We start from the raw sequence: 13,433 nt of genomic DNA on the forward strand, positions 1-13,433 counted from the left end.
GAAATCATGTTTTAGAGTTTTATTCCTTCACTACATGCTTCACATAAACCTCATTTTTTCCAACCACTTTTTGAAGTGTAGCAGATTTGGTAGTGCTAAAGAAATGCTTGGTTTTATTTACCTGGATCCCTTGCTGTTCAGTGAGCCTTCCATGGATTCTGCATCCGGGGGTTCCACCATCCATGGCTTGAAAATATTTCCTCCCAGAATCCCAAAAGTAAACCTTGATTTTGCCATTTTATGTGAGGGACACTATTTTATTCTACCATTGTATATAATGGGGCTTGGATACCCATGGATTTTAATATTTACTGGGGCTCTGGAGCCATGGGCCCACTGTATTTAGCAACGGGATGAAGGTTAATTAGAGAACTACAAATTTCCAAATGTCCTTGATGTAATTCATCTCACTGGAACTATACTTTGGTATGTTTGGTTGAAGCTCGCAGCCTAAGCATTGTGATTCTTTACCCCCAACAAGCAAGTACTACTATACAGAGTAAAGGCTAGTCTACTCAGAATATAAAATGGATTAGAGAAGGAAATAGTTTTTAAAAAATAGAATTGCTGTTTAGCACGGTTAGCAGCAGTGGGCAACTGACAAGGCTGTTGGTTGTTTCTTTCATGGGTTTGCATGAACAGATGGCATCTAATTTTGTATTTCATCATGACTGCTTTTCTATTCTTTGTTTAAATAGCCATTAAATAGAGAAAGATGCTAGTGTTGGAGAGCTAGTGGTTTGAGTGTTGGATTATGACATTTGGGAATGAGTTAGAATTTCTGCTCAGCCTTGGAAGCCCTCAGAAAACTAGGTGAATCACATTTTCAGCCTAAAGAGGAGGCAAGGCAAATGTTTGGAGAAAGCTTACCAAGAAAGCCCTTTGATTGGATTGCCATATGAGCGCAATTGAAGGCACATCACAACAAAAAAGAATGATGACATGTCTTTTTGTTATGCTAGGACAGCATTTGATTTTAAGAGCATCCAAGAATTTAGTAATCTTGTCCAACTGGCATTTAAAGCAGTGGTTCCTAAACCTTTTTTGACCAGGGAGCACTTTGATCAGAGACCACTCTCCAAAATTAGTATCAAAAGTGTTAAATCGGTTTTTGGTCAGTTTTAGATTTGGTTAGGTTATTTGGGGTGCTGATTGAGAAAATTATATTGGATAGACCACATCAACTCTAGTTTCTGATACAGAACATATGCCATCCAGTAGCCGCCATCTGCTCACCCACAGAAAACCATATTTAATGTAGTAGTAGTAGCTGATGTAGTAGTAGTAATATTGTGTGGGTAGTCAGCTTCTCCCCTCCTGACTTCCCCATTGGCTTGGCACTATAAGGGTTTTGTGAGACCAGTCACTTGTTGCCACATGGTTTCAAAGCAACTAGTAATGGTGAGGCCGCAGACCATAGTTTCATTCTTGCAGACCACTGGTGGTCCATGGACCACAGGTAGGGAACCACTGACTTAAAGTAATAGATGGTCTACAATTTAGTTTTAAAATAAACTATCTCACAAAATCACTTGTTCATTTTGTTCGATATGATATTCCCTATTCCATAGTTGGACTGCTTTGAAGTGAGAAGTTAGTATTTTATAGCTAGCTAACCCATTGGTTAAGAGGTGAACTATGAAGTCCCTAGTTCAAATCTTACTTAAACACATTTCCTAGATGGCTTTAGGGAAATCACTTGTCTCCACTAGCAGCAAACTGTATAATCTTGGCCTGTAAAAGTCTCCTAATCATCTCAGATTCTTTAAATCTGCTATAGAAGGGCTAAGAATTACTTTAAGCACCCTTAGAATCTTCGTTTGTATTAGGTATTTGAAGGAACAAACAACTATAAATTACAATATGCATTTTATTGGACAATAACACAAACAACCCAAAGCGCAACAAATAGACATCTAATTTATACAAAATCTGAAAATTTAGCACTCAACCTTGATAGCCAGCAAGGAGGGGAAAGAACAATAACAGATGTGAACTAAATGAGCCGAAGGCAGAACTCACTACAGTATGGTGGGATCATTTGAAAAGGAGAGTATTGCATGTTGCCAAGTGAGAGCAAACAAACTGGATTTCCAAAGTTGTGTGCACTATGTAGACAAAAGTCCAAGTCAGGGGTGGTTTGTGTTCTGTTTCCATGTTTAGAAGGCTGCCTGATTTTTAGGTTTAGCTTCTGTAACTTGACTGAGAAGTGGAGACATATTTCACACTAGAGGAGCTGCCACCTCCCAGACTCATGCCTCCTCCGCCGATTCCTCTTCCGCTCGCAGAACTGTAGCTGCCTCCTCCTCCAATCCCTCTTCCACTCGCAGAACTGAAGCTGCCTCCTCCAATGCAATGCCCGCTGCCAATTCCCAGGCCTCCTCCTACTCCAAAACCACTGCCTCCTCCCAGGCTGAGGCTGCTCCCACCTCCATAGCAAAGGCCACTGCCAACAGCACCTCCACGCGAAACAGTTGAAGACACAACAGCTGTGGAAAAAGGAGCACAAGCTCAATCTCATTCAGAATTTGCTAGTTAATAAAGCAAAATAAATGAACAGGATACTTAAAAAATGTCAAGTAGAAAATGATGCAAACCAACTCCAAAGAACCTTTCATCAATGCTGACTCGAGCTGGATTATGACACCAGCTGAGAGAAGAAACAACAGGAAGAGTGATTGGTAGCACTATCCCCTCATACTAAATTGTAGCCCACAGAATACTTACAGATATTCACAGCTCCTGATGCATCACTAGCCAGCCTGTCAGGACAGAAAATTGGAGGTAAGAATTCTGAGCATTTCAAGGTACTTCAAAAGTGGCAGGATTATATGCTGCATTGTGACAAAGTCTGGATGTCCCTTCAGATAACATGTTATGTGGAACATACATTGGTCTTCTGTAAGATTCTGCTTATACCTATCAAATTGTCATTTGGCTGTCTAATGTGGCGCCAGCAAACGGTAGATAAAAACACCTTTTACCTTGATTAGCCCTAGCATTGGAGAAATCAAAATGTCCAAACTTCCTCTATATTAAAGTACCAAGGATCATTTTTGGATAATCTGACAAAATTGTCACTAGCTCCAAGTCCTGAGAGCTGAAACTTCTATAATTGGTTGCTTTTGTCGCCTATACGTTCAGGAGAAGTATGTGACTGGCAAGGGGATGAACTTAAAAGGAGAGCATGCTCAGGAAAAGAGGGCAAATGTTGCACACTTGATGTTCAAAGTTTACAAGTCTCATCTAGGCTGCCAGAGTCATCGAACAGCAAACAGTAGATATCCCATCAAGAAGACTGAGTAGAGTGTGTCTTTCCCCTCTGTTGCATTTGAAGTGAGTGTGTGGGGGAGGGGAATGGCGGGGAGGGGGGGGATAGAGAAGTAGAAGGAAAAATTTCCCCATCTTTTCACTTGTTACAGACCACCATGAGCTTGACCTGATATAAGATACAGCAACTTTTCAGTTGTTGATTGAAAGGGTCCAATAACTTCTATTTGGGCTTCAAGAGAGGCAGAAATTTAAAATCATTGCAAGGATTACTTAATGTTATTAAATGTTTCACAGTGAGCATGGTAGAAAGATGTGAAGTTGCAATACCAAATTGAATTGGAGACGTGAGTACAGGAGACAGAGGTGCAAGTTATTTATCGAGATGGAGCATGTAAGGATATGGCGTTTAAGTGTATGTAATTGTATCTCACTGACCGGCATTCTTCTCCTTCCAGCAGCTTCCTGTAGGTGGTAATCTCAAGATCTAGAGCCAGCTTGACATTCATTAGGTCCTGGTACTCCTTCAGCTGGCGAGCCATATCTTGTTTGGCTTTCTGGAGAGCATCCTCAAGTTCAGCCAATTTCTGCCTTGCATCTTTGAGAGCAAGCTCGCCACGTTCTTCTGCTTCAGCAATGGCTGCCTGCAGATTGGCACACTAGGAGGGGAAAATCAAAGAGCCATTCATTTGAATAGGTCACTTCTTGGGAGTCAAGAGATATTTTCTTTCTGTTGCTCTATGTGCACCTTGCTGTCACTAAAATAATTTGAATTTCCAATGCAACACCACACTGAGCAACCTTTCTTTTCCTTCCTTCACAGCTTGCTTCTGTGTGAAAAGTATCACAAATTATCTGTTGACACATCTATAATATCAGGACTGATGTTGAAACTATCCTAACAATGACGCCACTGTAGAAGCAAACATTCATGAGGACAATACTCATGGATACATGTAGAGTAGGTACATGTATCCATGAGTAAACATACAAAAGGTACAAAGTTAAGGTTCTAGAGTTTTTTGTGACCCCCAGAACCTTAATTGGTCAAAAATACACCCCAAATACCCTTGAGATGATGTGGTCACACTTTTAACACATCCACCATTAGTCCAATTTAAAAGAGAGACCTTTAAAAAATCAAGAAGTGAACTTGAAATGCTCTTTTATTTCATTCCCCCCTTTTGGCTGGGGGGGTGGTGGTGGCGGCTTTTAGTTCCATAAGGTTGTTGGGGGCCATTTGGGGAAAATATTTGGTTTTGCAGTGGCATGTGGAAGGGAGTGTGGCCTTCCTAGGCTCCCAAAGTAGTCCATCTGTGCTGTAAAGACTGGTCTAAGGACCCAAGGTGAGAAGTCCAAAACCAGTTCAGCTGAGGAAAATAATGAGAAAATTGGCTGGGATGAAAACTCTAAATCATAAAACCGATCTCCTGTGGATGAGAACAGAGACCAAAAACAATGATTATATTAAGAGATGACCATAGCATACCTGCTTTTTCACATTGTCAATTTCAGCTCGCAGTCTTTGGATGTGTCGATTTATTTCTGAAATCTCCTGCTTGGTGTTGCGAAGGTCATCACCATGTCTTCCAGCAGTAGCCTGGAGTTCTTCATACTGATATATAGAGAAAACACACAACTCAATGTAAATCCCATATGGAGTAACCATTCCTACTGAGTCGTGTGTAGCAGATACACAGCTTTTGCAATACCTCCAAGGGAATATTTTTTCACCAGAGCTCATTTACTCTCTCTTTTCATCATGCCACCCACCACACCAAGATGAGATTCAAGCGGCCCCATTGCCACTAGTTCTCTGACCAGATTCATGTTGTTTAAAGTATGTGCGAATGGATTAGAAATCAGTAAAGAAGAAAAAGTAGTGCAAAATCATGTCTAAAGTATTACTGGCCTTGGAAAAAAAGGCAGGGCATTTTCATTTAGCTGTAGGTGTAAATGTCTTGTTATTAAGACCAATGCAACGTGAACCAAAAGGATGCTGTTGTTCTCTAGTTATGATTGTTTACCTTGCATTGGTACAAAGTTTCAGCTTCAGCCCTGCTCTTGTTTGCAATTTCTTCATATTGGGCTTTTACTTCAGCAATGATGCTATCCATATCCAAGTTTCGGCTGTTGTCCATTGAGAGAATCACAGAAGTGTCAGAGATTTGTGTTTGCATCTGGGCAAGCTCCTGCAGATGATACAAGAATAAAAGATACATATTGAACCATACATCCATATATCTTTATCTATCTATCTATTTATCTATCTATCTATCTAAGTATCTATCTATTATTTATTATTTATTTATTTATTTACTTTGCTTATATACCGCTGTATCTCAAGCCCGAAGGCGACTCACAGCGGTTCACAAACAGTAGAAACAGTAGAAACAGCAGTGGTTCCATACAACATATAACAATTGACTTAACACATTATCCATAAATTACCAATAAGCAATTACAATGCACAATTATTACAAAAAACAACCGTACCCAATCTTCTCATCATCCAAGCGTAGTCCAGATTCGTCGTCCATTGTTCCATTCCTATGTTCCATTACCAGATTGCACTAAATTACTCAAACGCCTGCACAAACAGCCAGGTCTTCACCTTTTTGCGGAATACCATTAGAGATGGTGCTAGTCTAATGTCCGTAGGAAGGGCGTTCCACAGCCGAGGAGCCACCACCGAGAAGGCCCTATCTCTCGTCCCCGCCAGCCGAGCTTGAGAAGCAGGCGGGATCGAGAGCAGGGTCTCCCCGGAAGATCTCAAACTCCTGGTGGGTTCATAGGCAGAGATGCGGTCAGATAGGTAGCTTGGGCCGGAACCGTTTAGGGCTTTAAAGGCCAACGCCAGCACTTTGAATTCAGCCCGGTAGCAGATCGGTAGCCAGTGGAGTTGGCGCAACAGGGGGGTTGTATGCTCCCTGCGTTCCACTCCTGTTAAAATCATGGCTGCCGAGCGTTGGACTAGTTGGAGCTTCCGAGCTGTCTTCAAAGGCAACCCCACGTAGAGAGCGTTGCAGTAGTCTAAACGGGATGTAACCAGAGCGTGGACTACCGTGGCCAAGTCAGACTTCCCAAGGTACGGGCGCAGCTGGCGCACAAGCTTTAGCTGTGCAAATGCTCCCCTGGTCACCGCCGAAACCTGGGGTTCCAGGCTCAGCGATGAGTCCAGGGTCACACCCAAGCTGCGAACCTGCATCTTCAGGGGGAGTGCGGCCCCATCCAACACAGGCTGTAACCCTATGCCCTGTTCGGCCTTGCAACTGACCAGGAGTACCTCTGTCTTGTCTGGATTCAATTTCAATTTGTTCGCCCTCATCCAGACCGTCACAGCAGCCAAGCACCGGTTCAGGACCTGGACAGCCTCCTTAGTAGCAGGTGGAAAGGAGTGACAGAGTTGGACATCATCCGCGTACAGATGACACCGTACCCCGAAACTCCGGATGATCTCCCCCAGCGGCTTCATGTAGATGTTAAACAACATGGGAGACAATATTGAGCCCTGAGGAACCCCACAAGACAATGGTTGTGGGGTTGAACAGGTGTCCCCCAACAACACCTTCTGAGATCGACCCTCCAGGAATGACCGGAGCCACTGTCTGTCTATCTATCTATCTATCTATCTATCTATCTATCTATCTATCTATCTATCTCTATCTAGAAAATTCCTCAGCAGGAACATTATTACTTGCCTCAGTTTCACTGTAACTGAAATCAACAATTTAATGGTAAATCTCATTCTTGGGAAACCTTCTAATTTTTTTCCATAGAAGTATTGCTAATTGTCCATGGGAAAAAATGAGAGGGATAGTTTGATGTTTCCCGTGACATGCCTTACTATGGTAAGATGCATGTGTGTGTGTGTGTGTTGGCTTTCTACTGCTACAAAATTCTGTTTTAGGAAAGTTGGTGACAGTCCTTGATGAAAACAGCTACTGGTAAATGACAATTCTGTGACTATTAGGCAGCATTCCTTTTTACTACAGAAATGTCTCAAACTCGGCAACAAATCAAATAAACAACTGTGCACTGCAGTTTGCATAGAAAATGTCTGTTTAAAGAGAATAAAAGTAATACTTACCGCTTCATACACGGTTCTGAGGAAGTTGATTTCATCATTCAAACAGTCAGCCTTGCCTTGTAACTCTACTTTGTTCATGTAGGCAGCATCCACATCCTGGAGTTGCAGAGTGAGAGGGAAGCAAGATACTGTTGAACTAGAATTTGGAAATTTGTTGGCAGATAACACTATGAACATTTTCTGTTCCTGTTTTAAAAATGTTATTTCCTGCTCCATGGTACAGTATTTACTTTGAAAGTAGTTGTTATTCTCCAGAAACTTTGTGTTTGTGGCTGCCACAAACTATGTTGAATTGGCTGAGACTCTATGAGATGGTCAATGAAAAATTATAGCAAAATGTGCTGCAGGATGCTCCACAAAAACAAAGTTTGTGCAGTTTAATAAATGTTTTCCATATTTTTATGATAGAACCAATAAGGAAATGGCATGGATAACCCAGGAACAAAAATCATGTTACATAGTGTAGTTCAGAAGTCATAGGGGCGCATACTGTGACCCAAACTGTGAATTACTCAAAATCTTATTTCATCCCCACATGCAACAAATAGTGACAGCCTCAACAACCAATGATTTTTCCCTCCACTGGATGAGATTATAAAACTTGATGTGCATTTTTAAACAACCTCTTGAGACTTTTTTTAGTTGCAAAAAATGTTGCTTTTGGAAAGAGTTTTGTACAGCAAACTGAAGTTTGCATTTAAAAATACATTTTTACGAAAGTATTACTGTATATTTGGACACAATACTTTTTTTACAGTAACTATAACATGAAAAATGCTGTTTTGAATAACTGTGTATCTATCTTATCTACATACAGTAACCCACCTTCTTCAGTGTGACAAAATCATTCTCTGCAGATGCTCGCTTGTTGATCTCATCTTCATATCTACGAGGACACAAAAGGCAGGGGAAAACACAATGCTTTATTTAATCAGATAGGCATGTAGTGCAATGCTTATGGGATTGTAATAAAAAAGATTACTCTTCAGCATATTGCCAGACAGTAATAGAAGTGCTAAAATGTGTGTTAAAGTATGTGTGTGTATCTTGGAGAGGAGGACTTGCTAGCCCATAGCCCAGAGGATGGCATACCAAGAGCCCTAACAGCCTGCTTTTCTCTTCTGCTTATTTATTTTATTAATTTTAAGACTATTATTATTTCTTTTAGCATATTATTTCAGGATTTACAACAGTTCCAGGCTGAAAGCATACATCATTTAAACATAATATAAATATTAAAAACAGCCATAGTTTAAAACATTTTAAAAGCTATCACAGTTCCAGACCATGTTCGCACATGCCTTGAAATCAATTAGTCTTCAAAGATTTTCGTAAAGAGCCATGCTGTCAACTGCTGACAGAAAGAAACCAGTTTTGGCACCAGTGAGACCACCAGAGTGAGAGCATTCCACAAATGAAGTGGAGCAGCTGAGGAGGCCACCTTCTATGTCCTCTTCTTTCATATTGAGACCCCCTTCTAGCAGACCTTAATTTCTGGGCAGGTATATATTCCTTAAATAATAGAGTTAAGAAGGGAAAATTCCCTAAGACCTTACATGTTCTAGGAACTGTGCAAGTGTGCCAAAAACATGAACCACTTTTGTTCTTAACAATGTATGTAGCTAGAAGTTACAGTTTAAATCAAAATTATACTTTAAAAGTTGTTCTTCAGCCTCAGGCTGATTCTCTTTTGACTCCTTTGTTGTAAAATAAAACTAGATGGAATATTTTAATGTAGCCAGTCAGCCTACCATCTTGGTTGACTTCACAGCGATGGATGGCAGTGCTGATGTGATTGGGATTATGGATCTGGGTTTTAGTCAGAAGTTTTAAGAAGCCATCCAAGATCTTGAGCCTAGTTTCAGAATACTGCTAAACAGGTTGTTGTAGGTTTTTTGGGCTATATGGCCATGTTCTAGAAGTATCCTTTCCTGACGTTTCCCCTGCATCTATGGCAGGCATCCTCAGAGGTTGTGAGGATGTCTGCCACAGATGCAGATGAAACGTGAGGAGAGAATGTTTCTAGAATATGGCCATATAGCCCAAAAAACCGACAACAACCCAGTGATTCCAGCCATGGAAGCCTTCGACGATACTTCTCAACACTCACATACGTTATTTAAAGGTTAACCTACAACCTAGGTGTATTCACTACTCAACTGACCTCAAAGCTGCAAGCCAGAACTGCCACTCCATCAAACCAGGTGGTGGGGGAGCATTTTGGAGGCCAGAGGTATGTTGAAAGCTACCATGTGCCAGATCCGAATGACAAGATTTAGGTAGAACCATAGAGCAATCTCTATGCCTTTTGAATTGAAATATACCCTTAGATTGCTGCTTGTGCAGACTGTGACTTTAGTTGCAGTACAGAAAGGAAACAAAGGTGTAGATGGGAGAGAGAGAATGAAATAATCATAAAAAAGAGAGAGCCTTACTTGTTCTTGTAGTCCTCCACAAGGTTTTGGATGTTATTCAGTTCTCCAAGGAGTCTTCCTCTATCATTTTCCAGGCCATTCAGCTGTTTCCTCAAATTGTTGATATAAACTTCAAAAAGAGGTTCCAAGTTGTTTTTAACTGTTTTCTGCCCTTGTTCCTGAAGCAAGGTCCATTTAGTTTGCAATACCTTGTTCTGCTGTTCAAGGAAACGTACCTGAAGGCAAAAAAGCTTCATATTATAACAACATGCATCCTAAAAAGGTAAATTTTACTATGGGCTTTAAGACAGCTCAGCTCCCTTAGCTGCAGCAGTTATGGGATCCTTTCCCACTGTCTCTTGGAAATTCATCTGTTAGCCCAGAACCAAGTATGCTTTAAAGTAGTGTTTCTCTTTCTCTCCACTCTGCTTGGCTGTTGGCATTATGGTAAGGCCTCTAGAACAGTGATCCCTTACCATTTTTGCCCATGAGACTTGGACTTCAACTCCCAGAAACCCCATCCAACATGGTGAATGGTCAGGATTCTGGAAGCAGAAGTCCAGCAGCATCTGGAGAATCAACAGCTGAGAATTACACTATAGATGAATGAAAGTTGATGTTATATTTTATCGTGTTTTAATCTATGTTTGTCTGGGCTCGTCCCCATGTAAACCGCCTTGAGTCTCTTTGGGGAGATGGAGGTGGGGTATAAAAATAAAGTTATTATTGTGTTGCTTTCTTAAACAATGTTTTTAGCAATATTGGTTATTCTTCATCCATCCTTTTAACTGAAATTTTGTATACTGTAGTTCTATACCAATTTACTTGAAGACCTCAAAACATTGGAAATTGAGCCTGCATAAGCACAGGCTGCTAAATCATTGTTTATCTTTCGCATGTTGTAACTGTGCTAAATCTCTGGAATTAGGAAAGCTATAACTGTGAATGACTAGCCAGATAAATGAATGAATGTAGAGGTGAGTGAATGAATGAATGAACGAATGCATGGAGAGCCATTCAAGCCTCATCATGCAGACATCCTCAGTGCTGTCTTGCCTCTCTCCATATGTCATTCTTACACATCATGAGTCACCTACCCTTTCAACCATATGCTATCCATTCAATGGAAAGACCCAGAATTGGGACACACATCATTTATAAAAGCTCAACTTTTTTGGACTAGGTTTCCAACTTATTTTTTTAATGACTTTAGTTATTCATCTAACAACATTAGGACTTGCAGTGGTTCTCAAATAAAGGGATGTGGGAATCTCCTCAAAATTTGGCATCTCCTAGGGCCAAGCTTATTATAAATCATGAATTAGAAGTAAACACAATATGAGTTCAGGAGGACTGACTTCCCAATAACATTGCCTTATTGAAACTTCTAAATACTCAAGATTTTTACAAGCTGGAACCTACAACATTGGCTCAAATTTCTGTTTCATGAAAAACTGTAGGAACCTTTTCAATCATTTTATTTTCATACTGAAAATTCATTGCTACACAATTGATGCATGTTAGGATGCTGATGACAGCATAGGGATAGAGCAAAGGAAGTGTTTTCTGCATTGTATTATCCACGTGGACAAAATATCCCCGGATTAAAAGTGATAATGGCATGAGCTAGAATTTTAGACGTTAACTGTAGATGGGTTCTTGAATTATAAGACCTGCTTTGGTTGTTGTTGCTTCCTTTCTAACTTACAGCAATCTTAAGATGAATCTATAATGGCATTTTCTGGGGTTGGGAGTGTATGACTTGCCCAGGATTGGCCAGCTGGTTTCATGGCTAAGTGGGGAATCAAATCTTGGTCTCTAGACACATAGTCCAATGCTAAAAACATCATACCATGCAAGCAATTACAAAATAGAGAGTGTGTAAAACTCCTCAGCATTTCACAGACAAACAGATGAAGTGAGTGGTCAAAAAGGCAAAACCTGAGCTAGAAGACAATTATAAAACTGGAAGAGACCACAAGGGTCATCCAGTTCAACCCTCGTTATGCAGAAACACCCAATCAAAGCACTCCTGATGGATGGCCATCCAGCCTCTGCTTAAAATCTTCCAGAGAAGATTTCACCACTCTCTGAGGCAGCATATTTCATGCCAAACAGCATTCACTGCCAGAAAGTTCTTCCTAATGTTGAGGTGGAATCTCTTATCCTACCAATTTAATCCACTGCTCTGTGTCGCTAGAGCAGGAGAAAACAAATTTGGCCCCTCCTCAGTGTGCATCCTTTCAAATATTTAAACGTGGTTATCATGTTTATGCTCCACCTTCCCTTCTCCAAGCTAAACATAGCCAGTTCCTTAACCTGCTCCTCATTCGACTTGGCCTCTTTGGTTGCCATTCCCTGGACATGTTCCAGTCTGTCAATAGCCTTCTTCAATTGTGGTGCCCAGAAAATGGACATAGTATTCTAGTTGATTTCAGACCAAGTTAGAATATAATACCTCCCTCGATTTAAACAGTATACTCCTGTTGATGTAGCCTAGAGTTGCATTTGCTTTTTAAGCTGTTGTATCATATTGCTGACTCATGTTCAACTTGTCAGCAAGTTGAACATGAGTCAGCAAAGACTCTTAGGCTGGATCTACACTTCGATTGAAACTACAGTATGTGGACAGTGTAGATGCATGTAATGCAGTTCAATGCAGTTAAACTGCATTATATGGCTCTACACTGACTGTATAATGCAGTTCAAACTGCATTATATTGTAGTGTAGATCCAGGCCTATATCCTTTTCACATGTCCCTTTTCAAGCCAATGTTGTCAAAGATGCTCCAACAATTTGTTTTTTCCCCAAGCCTCCTGGGAAGGGAGAGTCTTGCCTCCTCCTCTCCTCCTCGCTAATTTTGCACTCCAAACTCAATTTATAGCAATAGAAAAAAATTGAGGGAAGGAAGGTTAGGAGAGAAACATTTTAAACAGTAGTAGAAAAGTGGGATCGCAGAGGATTAATCAGGACTGTCCTTTTCAAATCAGGACAGTTGGAGGGTATAGAAATGCCATTCATTTACCTTATCAATGAAAGAAGCAAATTTGTTATTGAGTGTCTTCATTTGCTCTCTCTCTTCTTTACGGACTCTCTGTACTGCAGGGTCAATCTCCAGATTGAGAGGTGTCAGCAGGTGCTGATTGATGGTCACTTCTTGGATTCCACCAGGTGGGCAAACAGCAAAGCCTGGACCACCAATTCCTCCACCAAAACCAGTTCCAACTACCCCAAAGCCACTACCAATGCCTCCACCAAGCCCATAGCCACTGCCTCCAAGCCCATAGCCACCACCAATGCTGGCACATAACCCAGCACCAGAAGCTCCCCCAAAACCTGAGATCCTCTTAGATCCAGCAAAATTGTAGAGGCTTCGGCTGCCAAAGCCACCACCACCACCAACTCTAGCAAAACCGGCACCACCAGCACCACAGCTTCCACCCCTGGACACGGTGCGTGAACTGAAGCTGGTGCGGCTAGTGCTAGGCAGGATGGCAGAGGAATTGCTGAAGCCTTTCCTTTGGATCTTGACGGTGGCTTGGTGAGACATTGTAGCCCAGTTGGAATGAAGCAAAGGGAGACGAAGAAGACAGAGGAAGCGAGAGAATGAGTACACACAGGGGCTGGTGCGGTTGTCTTCTCTAACACTTTGGGGCTC

The 13,433-nt window shown here is 41.2% G+C and overlaps 1 protein-coding gene across 1 annotated transcript; it reads right to left on the reverse strand.

Moving 5' to 3' along the window:
- Positions 1–1,863: 1,863 nt before the first annotated feature.
- On the reverse strand, positions 1,864–13,433 carry LOC132765532 (keratin, type II cytoskeletal 6C-like). The gene is made up of 9 exons (XM_067463876.1): positions 12,801–13,433; positions 9,796–10,010; positions 8,186–8,246; positions 7,361–7,456; positions 5,298–5,462; positions 4,760–4,885; positions 3,709–3,929; positions 2,728–2,762; positions 1,864–2,489 (listed from the first exon to the last, which is right to left on the reverse strand). Exons 1-9 carry the CDS (start codon positions 13,323–13,325, stop codon positions 2,185–2,187), a joined length of 1,749 nt encoding a protein of 582 aa, XP_067319977.1. The 5' UTR covers positions 13,326–13,433; the 3' UTR covers positions 1,864–2,184.

This window comes from Anolis sagrei, chromosome 2 (genome assembly GCF_037176765.1).
Source record: "Anolis sagrei isolate rAnoSag1 chromosome 2, rAnoSag1.mat, whole genome shotgun sequence".
NCBI classification, from domain to species: Eukaryota; Metazoa; Chordata; class Lepidosauria; order Squamata; family Dactyloidae; genus Anolis; species Anolis sagrei.

Excerpts from the sequence above, each read along its gene's own strand:
- LOC132765532 (XM_067463876.1), bottom strand. The coding sequence starts at position 13,325 with ATGTCTCACCAAGCCACCGTCAAGATCCAAAGGAAAGGCTTCAGCAAT. Across the intron at positions 7,457-8,185 it reads ATTTTGTCACACTGAAGAAG|GATGTGGATGCTGCCTACAT; the intron begins GTGGGTTACTGT and ends CTGCAACTCCAG. Across the intron at positions 2,490-2,727 it reads ATCAGGAGCTGTGAATATCT|CTGTTGTGTCTTCAACTGTT; the intron begins GTAAGTATTCTG and ends CTTTTTCCACAG.